Source organism: Notolabrus celidotus, chromosome 10 (genome assembly GCF_009762535.1).
Source record: "Notolabrus celidotus isolate fNotCel1 chromosome 10, fNotCel1.pri, whole genome shotgun sequence".
Lineage (NCBI taxonomy): Eukaryota > Metazoa > Chordata > Actinopteri > Labriformes > Labridae > Notolabrus > Notolabrus celidotus.
In genome coordinates this window covers 29336579-29351939 of record NC_048281.1, presented here as the reverse complement: position 1 = coordinate 29351939, position 15361 = coordinate 29336579, and the positions used below count along the sequence as shown (strand labels likewise).

The following is a 15361-nucleotide window of genomic DNA, read 5'->3' as shown; positions in this document are numbered from 1 at the left end:
AAGCAAATGAGGACGCAATGAGCAACCAAGCCCAGATGAGGTAATTAACAGCAAGCTTGAGTTTTATTAACATCTTCCAGCAGAGGGCGCTGCATCGAGCTTTTGGGACATCGTATATAGTCAATTTCTATTATCCTTGATTTTTATTTTGAAATTGTGCACACGTTTTCCAGCAAACGATCCGCTTTCATTCCTTTGGGGATGCACTGCTACACCTCATTGTAACTACCTTCCATCAGCTGTTGACCAGGACACTAAAAGAGAACCTCACCAGCAGTTAATGCTGTATATAATGTATAAAGCCTTGCGTACGAGTTGTACAGAGGTGCATATATGCGTTAATGGCAAAATGTATATCTCTCAAACTCACAAACAAATACATCAAAAACAAAATAGATCAATAAATAGACTCAACATTTCAAAAGATGTAGAGGAAAAACAACTCCTTGGACTGGTTTTGTAATGGCCCAGAAGTTAAAGGTGAAAACATAAAATCATAACTGATGATGCTCATTATTATATTATATACCAAAAATCCTACACCAAAGATTTCAGTTCATTGGTAAATTGTATCAATGAACTGGAAGCCCATTTGGCTGATAACTGATTATTCCAAAGATCAAACCCAATATCCCCAATCTCCAATATTTAAAAAATGTCTCATTGGATCAGTTGCGTGAAGCATACTGCATTCAGAAAAAAACAAACTTTAATATTAAATACAAATGTTCTCTGTTTTTCTGACTTAATGAGATAAGGAGCCTCAGTTGAATTCCACATTTATCCAGTTTTTCAAGCATCTGCCTAATCGTCTTTTCAGTCAATACGTAGCCAGCCTGAATTATTTTCATACATTCCTCTCTGACTCACTGGATGCATCTTCTTATAACCCTTAAGCATGCCATAACAGGTCAGCTGATCCTGGAGGAACACTGTAACTTCCTGCGGATCAGATTGAGCTTTATGTCTGGAAAAGGGCAAAGCCCTAATGTGCCTGTAAAAAATCACCAACTTATACTTTCACCATGTTACTGAAAAACATGAGTATGTCACAATGCCTCGAACAGAAACCAGAAGCACACTGGATTAAACAAATCAGTCATTACTTTTCTCGTGATTCTGAGATAATGATCTCATTCATTTAAAAAACAGAGTACATTTTCCTCTCTGCAATATGCATCCAGAATATGGACTCTCTTCTAGCAGTGAGTTTTTATATCTCAAAGCACAGGTGTGAAGGAGAGAGCCTCTGCAGCGTGTTATTGATTTGGAGTTGATTCAGCACCATGGACAGGGCCAGCTGTACTGCTGTAGCATTCATGCTACATTTCATTCATTTTTAGACAATCGTGCCTTTTCAATTCTCGGTTTTGTTTTTTGCATAATAGGCCTGCAAACACACAGGCTTGTGGTCCATTGGGAATCTTTTCTGACTGTTGGGAGATGGGAATAAAGGGCTATTGAACTCTGAGTTTGGCACCAATGATGAAGGAATGGTAAAACCAAGCCGAAGATGCAGGACTTGGTTTCCAGACTGTCAGAGATCAGAAACAAGGGATTACAGATTAAAAATCAGGATTTGATTATACATGGATTTAAGGAACTGAGACCCTTTTTATGTATAAATAAATTATTTTTTGTTATAGAGCAAGAGTCAGACTGACATGACACTTTCATTCAATGTTTTCAAATTCCAATGAGAGTCAAAATTACTTTTTCACACGTACACTTTTCTATCATCCCAGAGGCCATGTTGTATCCAGTTAGCACCGCTTTCATGTATGCACCACTCATTAAAAGATCCCAACCCAGCCAGAGAGAATGAAATGACATGAAAAAGAGAAAGTTACGGGTTTAAAAGGGTTTTAAAGGCTGGTTAACTAAAAGGCAAAATGTCAACACATTCACAGCCTGGAGGCAGAAACCCAAAATCAAGAGCCACCATCTTTTTATCCTCCAGTGCAGAACTCAAACACTGAGGCAGTTGGCAGTTGCATAGCAATTAGAGCTCAGATAAATCAATACCTCCCAGGATATGACACAGTGAAAGGGCCTCCGCTCACACAAGCAATGAAGTATTAAGGCTGGTGAAAAATATATACTTATAAAGTGCAGGGAGATGGGAAAGAGTTAGGAACTCTGCGTTAGTTATCCTGCTCTTCAGGCAGTCCAAAGCCAAAGCTGAGTGTCATTGCACCAAGCAGAGTGCTGGTTTTATGAAGTGACGCTGTTATAAATATGTGCAGGTGGCATTTGTTTGAAGCAATAGAGCTGTTTCAGAGCACTAATTATTTTTGGCTTTGAAAGGAATACCAACCATGAACAGAAACCATAAGCTGTCATAGCTGCGTCTCCTTATGCAGGGTTCAGGTTTTACAATCTCAGCCCAATTAAAACCTGATATGATGGGTATGAGGCGTCTGTTAGGTATGGGAACAACAGTAGATAATAAATGTGGCAATACATTTTACTATGTTCTACAGTGTTTCCACTATGGACAACAACTGGCGTCACGAGGCCCTTCTAGAAAGACTAGTATGAGTTGAAGTGTTAATTGGATGAGTAGCATCACACAGAACAATTTAATACAAGGCATTGGTCTAAAAGTTTCCTGAGAAGCTAAACTCACTACTGTAAAGGCAAGAAAAGCTGCTCTGGTTAGAAGAGACCTGGACCTGAGTCTGGATCCCTGTCAGCCAATTTGTGATGCACCAAATGGTCAGACAACTCAAACTCCTTCTAAACTTGGTTATTGGTATGCTTGGCTGCTTGAGAATACCCCCATCAGACTTAAAAACTCCATCTTCTAATTTAATACCTAAAGCAAATTTACTGCAAACTCAAGACAATTTAGCTCCTTAATGTCCCTGATTTTAATCTAAGACCTTTTGAGATTTTTAAAGGAGCCCATGAATCCTGACAAAGTGGAATCATGTTAAATCTGTGGCTGGAAGTAAGACTATAAAACCTATGAATGTTTCATTGAAGTCTCTCGCATTGACTGTATATTAATAGAGGATATTAATATGGTGCACCACTATCTTCTCCCATTAAAAAAATGAAGCCAAAAAACTGCTGCAGTAGCTGCTGACATATTGCGTTGGTGACAGATTTTGGAGCCAAGGTATGTGTGGTAGTGATCTGGCTGGTAGAGCTACAGGATTAGCATCCCTGTCATCCGTGTTAGAGACTTGGTGTTTGCAACGGGCTGATGTTGAAGTCAACTGTAAAGAAATGGAACTCTGGCAGTCAAAAATGTAGATTACAGTTATTGGGGGGTTTGCATGTCATGTTAGGCTATTTTACAACAGCAATAAGGTGAACTGGCAGCTTTTATTTCAAGCAGTTGTTCATCTTTCAAACACATCCACAAGGACACATTTAAAATGTTAGATGATCAATATCTGCACAAAATGTTGCTAAAGATTCCCATACTCTAATCAACATGACTAATCCAGTTTATTCTTAAATTATCACCGCTACCATAAATTCCGCTTTCAGCTCTGTGTCAATAAGAAGTCATTTAACATGCCAAGACCAAGCAGCAACCTCTGGTCTCAAAATATGAAGCCCATGTGGAAGTTCTAAAAACTGCAGTTCATTGAGCGTCCACTTGAGGCTGGCTGCAGAAACACTGGAAACCACATACACACCCATTCAAAAAAAGATCTTTACGGCAGAAATAAACATGATTACAGCCTGGTTCAAAAAACGGTTTAGGTTCTGAATAGCTAATTTCTCTATCTGCACACACTGTTTATAACGCAGCAGTTCAGAAGATATTAAGATTACGAGTTTCACCCATTTAAGGGCATGGCTGACTCCGGTCTAAAAATATGAGTCAATGCAGAAGTGTTAAAAGCTGCAGTTCATTGAGGATCCGCTTGAGGCTGGCTCCGGAAGTACCGGAAGTCACATACACATGAATGGGAAAAAGACGATCTTTGCAGCATTAATAAACATGTTTACAGCCTGGTACAAAAGATGAGTGTAGTCTGGATAGCTCATTTCTCGATGTCCTCTCACTGTGAGGGGGGTGAATTTTTTTCTAACGCGGCAATTTCGAAGATATTGAGATTACTATTCTTCCAATGAGAGGCACAGCTGCCTGCAGGAACACTGCAGCTGTTGGCTAGGAGGCTCAAAGCCCGCCTCTTTACGTCACACTGGCTCGACAGAAGCAATATGGCTGCCGCTGCCGATTGGCTTCAAAACAGCTCTTCAGAAACAGATGGGTGACGTCACGGATACTACGTCCATATTTTTTACAGTCTATGGTGGGCACCCTAAAATTGTTAGCAAAGAGGCCTAAGGTCCGCCTCTTTACCTCACACTAACTCAACAGATGTTTGTTTGCATTCCACATTTCCAATATGGCACCCGCTGATGATGGGCTTCAAAACAGCGCTTCAGAGCAGATGTGTGACGTCACGGATACTGCATCAGTTAATTATACAGTCTATGGCCAAGACATGCCAGTCATCGCTGTAGTGTGTCTGTGTAATGTGTTTTTATTTAAATTATTTTACTAATGAAGAGATTAAATATTTCCAGTTCTGGCTCAGCAGACATTACTTGTTAGTTTAAGTCAATAAATTGTTGTTTTAAGATATTTAACACAGTTTTAATATTGAGAGTTTGACTTCAGCAGCATCAAGATCAGCTTTAACATTTGAATACTACAGAGTAATCAATGACTAATAATGTACACTGTGATTATAATGATGTATTTCAGATCATAAAAGTTTAAATGGATGTCTTTAACTTGCATGGAGACATTTGTTTCATGTTACTATATTTAGTAGAGTGAAGGATGTGAGTGCTTGTTCGGCCTCTGCTAACGCTTTCCATAAACAGGTGAGGAGCGCAGCAAAGGTCTGAAAAATAATGATCACCCTCTCAATATAGGCCACATTAGCATCACATTAACCTTTGCAAAATGTGTTTGTGCGTGTGTGTGTGTGAGAGAGAGACACACACAGAGAGAGAGGGTTAGAGGAGAAAAGGGTCAAACTCTTCCTCTCACTCAGCTATCACCTTCAAGAATATGTTGTCACCTCTCCTTCAGTAACTGTATCTTTTAACATCTATCTAACTTGTGCAGTGGTGTACTCAGAGGGGGGGCAAGGGGGTGACTGCCCTTCTTGGATGCCTGTGTAGTAGATGAAACAGTAAAATGCCTGATCTGGTGCCCTTGCGGAGGAAATCATGTGAAGAAATGCCCTAAAATGTGCCTTGCAAGTTTATAAAATGTTAGTGCCCTCTATGCCCTTCCAGGAGGTAAATCGTAAACAGAGTGCCCTAAGACACCCTTCCAATGAAAAGCATGTAAAAAAAAAGAAAATGCCTCAAGAATGCTCTTCAGTTGTGTCAAAGGTAAACAAAGTGCCTTTTTGAAGCCCATCAAGTTGGTAAAATGTAAATAAAATGCCCTCTGTATACCCTTCCAGTGAATAATATGTAAACATAGCGCCCTAAGAATAAATAAAGTGCCCTTTTGCATGTCCCTTGAGTGGACAACATGTAAACAAAATGCCCTCTGGATGCCCTTCAAAGGGATAAAATAAACAATTTGCCCTTTAGGTGATTTGATTTGATTATACACTACCACTCAAAAGTTTGGACACACCTTCTCATTCAATGTTTTTTATTTATGTTAATTATTTTCAACATTGTAGATTAATACTGAAGACATCAAAACTATGAAATAATTTGATTTTGCCATAATATGGATTACAACAGTAGTCAAATAGGTCTATCCATTGTGTGCTAACCCTACCTCTGAACAACACAACTGATGGTCTCAAACACATTAAGAAGGCAAGTCATTCTACAAATGAACTCTTGACAAGGCTCATGTTCATTCAGAACCATTACAGGAGACCACTTCATGAAGCAGACTGAGAGAATACCAAGAGTGTGCAAAGCTGTCATGAAGGAAAAAGGGGGATACTTTACAGAATCTAAAATATGAAACATGTTCTGCTTTGTTTAACACTTTTTTAAAAATTAAATAATTCCATATATTTTATTTCATAGTTTTGATGTCTTCAGTATTAATCTACTATGTTTCAAATAATTCAAATAAATACAAACCCTTGAATGAGAAGGTGTGTCCAAACATTTGACTGGTAGTGTATGTTTGGTTGTTAAGTTTGATACACTACCAAGTCTTTTCTTTTTTTTGATTGTCAAATCAGTCATGCAGAATTCTATCATTTGATTATTTGCAATTACACTGTTCAATAAACACATAAAATCTTTCTCTGCCACCTTCATGTAGGAATTAGCATTCATCTTTTGTTAATTGTGCATTAATAGTTTTGTATTTTCCTCCTTTCATCTCAAATTGTGGCGTATATTTTCTCCAGCATGCAGGGATCAGGTGTCATATGCTCAAAATCTCCTGTAATGCTTCTTCTTCAATATGTTTAAAAGAACCCCTCACTGTGGATATCAGCAGTTTGAAAAACTATTTGTATTCGATAACCTCTAGGCTACTTTCTGCCCAAGTTGCCCACATAAGTCTTTATCAGCCGACCCTTTTGACCAGCCAGAACTGGTTCTGTGGAGCTGCCTCATGATTAAAGAACGCCGAAGAGAGAGAGAGAGAAAACTGAAGCGCTAACAGAAAGGTCTTCAAAATGCTGCTGGAGGCAGATCTTTGTAGAGCACAACATTTGTGTGCTAGTGCCCCATGGCATACAGCAGGTGCACTTTCTATGTTCTCACCCCTGCTCCTTTAACAGTTCACCACTGATCTTGTGTTTTTAAAAAAAAAAGAGAAAACTAAGGTTATGCCAAAAAAAGAGGCCCTCTCATGTTCTTTTCCCTGTCCTTCTTTTGGATCATTTTCTGTTGATCCTATGCTATAATCTCATATAAGTCCATGAAATTGTTTGGCTACATGTGTAGTAGAGTTAGCTTGTAATTTAATGAAAATGATTTCAAGTGTCAGCGCTTGTTTGAATCGCTGCTCTGTAGGGTTGCAAAATTCTGGGAATTTTCAAAGTTGGAAACTTTCCATGGGAATTAACAGGAATTTATGGGAATAAACCAGGAATTTACTAAATTGAGGGTTGGCTCTTAATAGGGAACTTAAATATAGTTGGAGAAAATATATTATTTTAGTATAATCCTGACTACCAAAAAAACAGATTTCATGCAAGTACAGTTGAATATCGATGCTATTCCTCAATCACATGCACATAGAACACTGCTTACTGCAGGGCTATTGAGACCACGCCCCCTACATGCACTGTGCACTCCTCCATCACATGCACAGATGATTTCTAGAATCCTGCAGAGGCTAGGCTTGAGAAGCTTGAGGGAAGATGCTGTTTTATTTGCATGTTGAATGGGACTTTGTTGGAGGGAGAGGGGCTCTTTTCATTTAACATTTTGAATGGGACTTTGTTGAGATTGCATTTTTGTTAATTTTTGAATGGGTTGGGTCGGCGGGATGAGTAATATTTAACTCAACATTCAATTAAACCCTGTTCAATAAAATATTTAAAGGTGACATATCACACTTTTTTCATCAATATATATTGGTCTAAGAGGTCCCCAAAACATGTCTTTAAAGTTTATGCTCAAAAAAACACTTTAAAATCAGATTTTGGTCTGCCTGAAAAGTCCTCTTCTTCATTCCTCATCAGAACACTCTGTTTTCCCTCTGACCACGCCCCCTCAGGAAGTGGGTGTGGCCTCGGCTCTCCAGCACGTTGATCTAATGTTTACATGTTGGCTGAATATACACGGCTGCTCAGAGAACACGTTACTTCAACCCTCTGAATCTGATCCAGAATCTGATCCTGACGGAGAGGCGCCTGCAGCAGGACCTTTCTGAACGATTGGTCACAGATTTAGTGTTTCTTGTTGTTTTATTTGTCAGTATGTCGACGTGTGTCTTGGTACACAGCTACGAACATGTAGCTATGTGGGTATGCTAACTAGCGCTAGCACTTATCCATGATAAATAAAAATCATCCACTAGATCTTCAAATCTGCAGACGTGGGGAGTAAAACCGACCTTTGTGTTTATTAAGACAGTCTACAACTAGCATGCCTCCCTCCTAAGCTCCTTGTTAGCACACATGTGTGCAGGTAATGAAAAACGTAAGAGGGGTTGAGTTGTATTTTATACAGCCTATGGGCTGAACAAGCTCCGAGCTCTGACTCCGTGACAGACCGGATATTGTTGTGACGTAACAAAAACACGGAAGTCTGAAACGGCTCGTTTCACACACATTTACAGAAAGGTGGAGAAATCAGAACAGGGGCAGAATGGATTTTTTTCATTCTCGGGGGGGTTTGTAGACATGCCAGGGAAACATATTTCAGGTAAAGAACCATTAAAAAGTCCATTTTGCATGATATGTCACCTTTAACACTTGATAAAGTTCTACTTACAAATAAATCTGTTTTAATTGTGTTATTTTGGATGGATGTCTGCTTATAACAAAAAAAATATTTATGATACCTTTACATTAAATTCCCAGTTAATTCCCATAAATTCCCATAATTTCCCATAATTTCCAATTTGGAATATTTCGAAATTCCCCAGCTTAACTTTCAGGAAATTTATCAGACATTTTCCACCCCTTTGCAACCCTACTGCACTGAAGTGTGTGTCTTGATCCTTTAAGGAGGACAGCAGCTGGAGACAATTTTGCCCTACAGCAGCTCCAAAATATCCCAATGGCCACCTCATCTTAAGGGAAAAAATAGCATCAAAGCATGAGTAGAAAATAAACTTCCATTTGAAGCAAGCATTGTTAACTATAACATCATTCACCACCTCTTCAAGCAAATGTCTGCTTTCTGGTGAAAGATATACGTCCGCCAAGAGAGGTTGAGTTTGGGCCCAAAGACAGGAGATCTTTAAAATGTGTAAATGCTCTCTTTAGAACAACTTTTTTTGGTTAGTTTAAAAAAAAAAAAAAGATGTCTTTCTTCCAGCTTTGTCGTTCTTCTTGAAATATCTAGAGAGCGATTAAACTGCTCCTCTCTCCATCACACTCAGCCTACAGTCCCTCCCCAGTCTCATACATGTCCACACATTCACAGACAAACACAGTCAGCAGGGATGTCAGAGTGTCTCTAATGGTGTGATGAACTATCCTTGTGTGTCTGACAGCTTCCTCGCTGTCAGTAAATACAGGATTTATGGAGTCAGAAACAGGCCTAAGGCTCTGCGGTACGCTGTATATATTTATGTGTGTGTATTACTTTCCTCACACTCAGGCTGCCTGTATCATGGAGCTCCATGGACTGACTGGATTACAAGCATGCAGAGGCTGCAGCACCATTCAAAGGTACGGTGGCAAATATGGGGAAGAGGACAAATTCCATATCAGTCTCACTTATTTGTTCCGTACTAAAGCGACCAGGGAGTGTTGAGCTTAGCTTTGCATGAAGCGCAGAGGCAAGGGGAAACAACTGTTAGCTCTGGTAAACACAGTACTCCTGCAAACTACAACAAAGTCTCACTATGACCCCCAACACAAGTATTCAACTTAAAATCTGACATTGTTGCTCTGCCCTCGTCCCCCAACTGTGTTTGGATTGATAATTTTATTCATCCCAGCAATTGCTTGAAGTTGCCTAAGTCGTATTTATGACGTGTCTCTTTGCAGTATCAATGAAATACTTCCACCACTCAAAAGTAGATTACATGAAACCTACAAGTGAACTCTTGGGTTGTGTTTTATTGCACCAAAACAAACAAACTACTGTATGAAATTCAGTTTCCACTAAGTGTAACTGAAATAAACCAGTTCAGGGTACTTTAGAACAGGGGTTCTCAAACTTTTTGGAGCCAGGGACCCCTTACAGGTGAGAAAATTTTCCAAGGACCCCCTCATAAATGTAACATAGATTAAGCACATGCTTACTGCCATTTGCACTCTTAGTTGCCCTTGGAACTATTTTTATTTAAAACTTATCAATCTAAATACTTCAGACCTGTTCCATAGTGATAAACAGATAACACTTTAATTTGAATCATGTAAATACCACTTTTATACTTTAAAACAGAGGGTCATTTCATTCCTTGTGGACTCAACATGACAGCATTTATACTTTTCAAATAATTGATCTTAAACGCTTTCAGAAAATTAACAGTAGCAAGACTGGCATATCCCTTCGAGCCATTAAATGGTATCCTAACAATGGTATATATGCTGTTTTTAAATGACAGTGCAGTTTTATAATTTATTAGAAATGTATTTTAATTCTTTCACGGACCCCCACGCTATGGTACACGGACCCCCAGGGGTCCCAGGACCCCACTTTGAGAACCACTGCTTTAGAGGACCAGTTTAAGATTTGTGGGGCAGAAAGTGAAATGTATCGCCGGCTAATGGCTACTACCATACTGCTATAATGCTCTACTGTCTGGATGTAAACTAGCACAGACAATAGAGACATCTCAGTGCAGCAGTGTTTGGCATTAGTTTGATTAAGAAAACTGATACAGAGTTGTATGTAGGCTGTGTCTGGTTAACTGAACATAGTGATGCTTAACAAGCACAGGAATGTGGGCATTAAACTGCAGGGGGGACCTAAGGCTGGTGGTGTTAGCTCTGCTAATGGTAGCCACACTCAGAAAACCTGACATTGTTTACTCTGCGATCCCTTCTTTAGTTATGTTAAACAATTTATGCTCACTTCTGAGTATTTATCTGAGTTTTGTCTTACCTTTGGTCTAGTCAGCTAGCCAGGATTTAAATTTCCGTTTCAATGCTTCTGAAATCAGTCACTTCAGAAAACCCCTAATTTTGGTCTTGTTGCAACAGGCTGCAAACAGCTTTTGTGGCATCTCAATGTAGCAATGTTTGACTGTGACTTCTTAAGACATTGTGTATGAATGAGGAAAGGTAGATTTAAATGTTGCCTTTCTGTTGTGATATTTTTAATTAGAAGAATGAAAAAAAACATTTACACAGGAATGTACCAGCTGTACACCAAGATGAATGTAACCATGCTATTTGGATATGTGTGTTTGTGCACTCTACTCCAGGTATAAATCAGTTTCCCAGTTTGACCTCCCCTTGAAAAAATACTGTACACGCCCCTGTTTGTACAATTATCTGAAAATGATAATGTTTTTGTTTTGTTAGCCCAGAATGTGGATTTTAGATCTACAGGGGGACAAGGTCTCTACAGTAGCCCAGCGTTGACAAAGGGAGCTCTTGCTTTGTAGGGTCTTTCTTGCTCTCCACACATGATTTAACCACTCTAGGTTTGGCCTTCATGTTTGTAAGGGGAGATTGAATACAGCAACTATTAGCTGTTTGAAATGTGCAGTTTCCCTGTTCCATGCCACTCACACAATGTCTCTGTTCAGAGATTGTCAGGGTTTATGAAAAGATCCATCATGTAGGATGATGTCATGTGTCATGGTTTTTCTTTGATCATATGGGTGTTTGAATATTGGGATACTGCTCATTTTCAAAATACAACCCCAAATAGTTCTTAATAAACAGAATACAACACTACTGAAGATCCAGATTTGACTGTCTGGTATAAGATACTTTCCTTAAATATACTTAGCATCTCTCTGAATATGACAACATACAATAGTTAGTGACATTTATTATCCCTGCTACATGAGGTGTGATATTTGATAAGTCTGTTTTTCGTCCGTGACCTGCAAACACACTTTGCAATAATTGCAAAACTCCACTACAGAGAGGTCCAGTCGTCCCAATGTCATTTTTATAAGCTCCAGAATGTAAAGTGTGTGTATGTGTGTCAGTCAGTCTGTCTCCATCTTCCCTCCCCTCTCCTCCCTCCCAGTTCTGAGCCCAGTGCTGAGCCACTAATGGAGAACAAGCCTGTTAGAGCAACACGCCACGCTTTACTAGCAGCACACCAGGGACACACACACGCAAACACACACACACACACAGGCAGGCACAGACTAAATAACACACAAACCAACGGCAGACAGACAGAAATACTCAAATACATTCATGCAAAAAGATAACACGAAATTCTCCAAAAATGGGAACACACACACACACACATACAGAGGAACACTCGGGGTAACAACAAGCATTCAGTTCCATAATAGGAGACTCGCAAACACTAAACACACCCTAACACACACATCCCAGTGGAGTACAACGCCATAGCAACAGCCTGCAAACAGCTAATCTATTCAGTGATGCAGCAGTCGTCTCTCAGCGGGAACACAGCCTCCAATTATACCTTCATTTGTTTGTCAGTTTGTTTTTGAAGTCAACATGAAAACCAGCAGAAAGGCAGAGCTTCAGTTTTAAGTTTAGAAACAGCTTCACACCGCACAAAGATCTCTCAGGCACACACAGCGTGGTTTTATTTCTTGGAGCTCACCGCTTCAGGCCAGAGGGGAAGTATAAATACAGGTCACAGCTGGAGTCAGGATCTAGTCGAGAAACTGCTTCCAGGGTTGAAAAAAGATGGGTGAGAGGTGCTAGAAACGGCAGTCCCTCAAGTGTCCACTTGGGGCTGGCTCTAAAAACCTAAAATGTACCATTAAGCTCAATATTAAAGTTACAGCAGAAATGAACATGTTTACAGTCTGGTACAAATAACCAAGACTGCCAAGGAAGTTTATGCTGAAGGTTTTTTTGGGGAGTGAGATTTCAGTATTATTATATTGATATCTTTGCCCTTAGTATCTGGTGTACTGTGTTATCTGTACCTGGCTTGATACCTCATTTAGTGTTAGTTCATATTTATTCAGTGTTGGGAAAGCTACTAGTAAAATGTAGTGGGTTATGCCACCTATGCATTAAATGAAGCTTCACCCCCCAGAGAAATGTAGTAAGCTAAGCTAAGTCATTGACAGGTTGGTAGTTGGTGTTAGCAGGCTGCACAGACGATACTTAATAGGGGTTGGTTATTTTTGCTGTTTTGGAAGTCACCTGCATGTGTAGCTTCCTGTTTGGTGAACTAGTGCTCACCTGTCTGCAGAGACATGAAAGTGTTGAGGATTAGATTGTGTTGTTACCATCAAATGGAAGTAGAAAGTCTACTAAAGATATCCATGTATTGGCTGCAACATATACTATACTACACATATTATATTGATATAAATGTTGCTTTATTATCTAATTAATATAAACTGTTTATCTTATTTTTATTGATTTGTTCATTCATTTATTTATTTTAATTTGTCTACTCAGTTTTATTGATATTTTTAGCATTCATTTTTTTTTTCAACTCTTATCCTTACCCTGTTTAAATGTATTTATTTCAACTATTTATATTCTTAATATTAATTTGACGCTTTAACTTATTTTAATTACAAATATTTTATTGTTGTTGGTGTGCATTAGTCTCTATTTTAAAATCCAGTTTTGTTATTTTATTTCTGCTTCTTTCTTGTTTTTAATCTCTGTAAAGCACTTTGTGTTGCATTTGATTTGTATGAAAGGTGCTATATAGATAAAGCTTGATATACTGATCCAAGGAGGTTTGATTTCAGCAGACCGCTACACTGTGCTTCAACTTCCCTGTGAAGATATAGTGTTTGTTGATGCTACTGCACACTACAATTGACTGACACATGCAAAGACAAATCAGTATTAACCTTTATGTCGTGGTGCATTATGGATGTTTGTTGGTTAAAACCATAGACTGTATAAAATATGGACGTAGTATCCGTGACGACACCCATCTGTTCCTGAGAGCTGTTTTGAAGCAAATCGACGGCAGCAGCCATATTGGTAATGCGGAACTCAACCAGGCAGAGTGTGACGTAGTGTGAGTCTCTTAGCCAATGGCTGTGTGTTCCCGACCGGGAGTCACGTCAGTCATGTCCTTATTTGGGCAAAACTCGTAATCCTAATATCTTCTGAACCGTCACGTTAGAAAAAAATTCACTCCCCGTACAGTGTGTGCCATTAGAGAGATTAGCTTCATAGGGCCAAGCCGTTTTTTGAACCAGGCTGTAAACATGTTTATTAATGCTGCAAAGATCGTCTTTTTCCCATTCACATCTATGTGGTTTCCGGTGTTTCTGCAGCCAGCCTCAAGCGGATTCTCGATGTACTGCAGTTTATAGCACTTCCGCATTGGCTTCATCGTTTGAGACCGGAGTTTGCCGCTTGGTTAAAACCATAGACTGTAAATAAAAATGGACAGCGTTGCTCCGCCTCTTCCCGTTGTACAGTTCTGAAGCCAAAAAATCCCTCTCCTGGGCACAGCCATTGTGCAGCCAGAGCCTGTGAAGCCACTGTAATAAGCTCCGCCCTACAGCGTGACGTCACAAGACGCTGTGTGTCCTTTGAAGTTTCGTTCTACGGCGGCTGTGAATCAAAGGAAACCAGGAAGTAAAACCCTGTTTTTAAACTCTAATAACTAAAGAAAAAGAAACTTTTCAGAAAAAAGAGGCCTTGAACACAAAACAGTCAAATACTAACTACATATCACCACAGCATACGGATGTGAGAAACATTCGTACGATGTGTATTTATTTTTTAAAGTTTGAATGGGGGAGACGGATTTTTTGACCTATACTGCAGCCAGCCACCAGGGGGCAGTCACACTGCTGAAAGCCTCACCACCAGGGCCGTATCCGGCACGCTTGGTTAAAACAGCTACAGCCTGGGCAGGGACATGGATTGACAAATATACAGCTAAATCCGCAATGGAATCATGATGCAGCGTTTTGGTATTTCAACTGGTTTATACCAGAGCAGGGATTTTTTAAAACCTGTGCATTTAAGATCTTTATAAATAGGTGTTGGGACTCGGGGCATGGTGATTGAAAACAGGACGGTCCAGGTCAAAGTGGGACGTGTGGACACCTTAGCTTTGGTCTGTTTTTTAATCGGTCAAGCTGTTTGGTTTTTTTGCGCTGATGTTTTACACACATTAAGTTACTTACTGATACATTTCTTTGAATTGAATTGAATTGATTTGGATTAACTTTGATAAGCGTTTACCAATCCCTCACTCCTTTCCAGTTTTCCCTCCTAAAACACATCATGGCAGCCAAATGGCTTCATTTAAGCAGTCCAGAAACCAATGGATGACATCACAGTGGCTTGATCCATTATTAATACAGTGTATAAATATTATATATATGTGTTAAGACTCAAAAATCACTTGATGAAGTCAGCGCTATTTGTGAAATGAAAACCCTAGAGAACTGAGTTTGAACACATCTTCCCTTTTCATGAAATCTGAACAGCCTTTTATTCCCTCTCTGGTATTACCTGCTCTGTTTCCTGAATCTTTGTTGTTTTTTGTTTTTAATTCCCAACATAATGGACTCCCTTTTATGGTGAATTATCTCACAAGACTGATATATTGACTTATATAAGATATAATCATAGTGAAGTGTAACATTGAGTGTCCAATGTGG

At 39.3% G+C, this 15361-nt stretch overlaps 1 protein-coding gene across 3 annotated transcripts in view; it reads left to right on the top strand.

The window, feature by feature from the left end:
• Positions 1-15361, top strand: part of klf7b (Kruppel-like factor 7b) — a 181485-nt gene that overhangs the window by 46054 nt on the left and 120070 nt on the right. For 2 of the 3 annotated variants that reach the window (XM_034694501.1, XM_034694502.1), the window contains exon 2: positions 9247-9317. The exons of the other annotated variant lie outside the window; for it this stretch is intronic. In XM_034694501.1, coding sequence (XP_034550392.1) covers positions 9291-9317 — 27 coding nt within the window. In that variant the 5' untranslated portion in view covers positions 9247-9290. The remainder of the gene's footprint in view (positions 1-9246; positions 9318-15361) is intronic. 3 annotated transcript variants of the gene reach the window in all.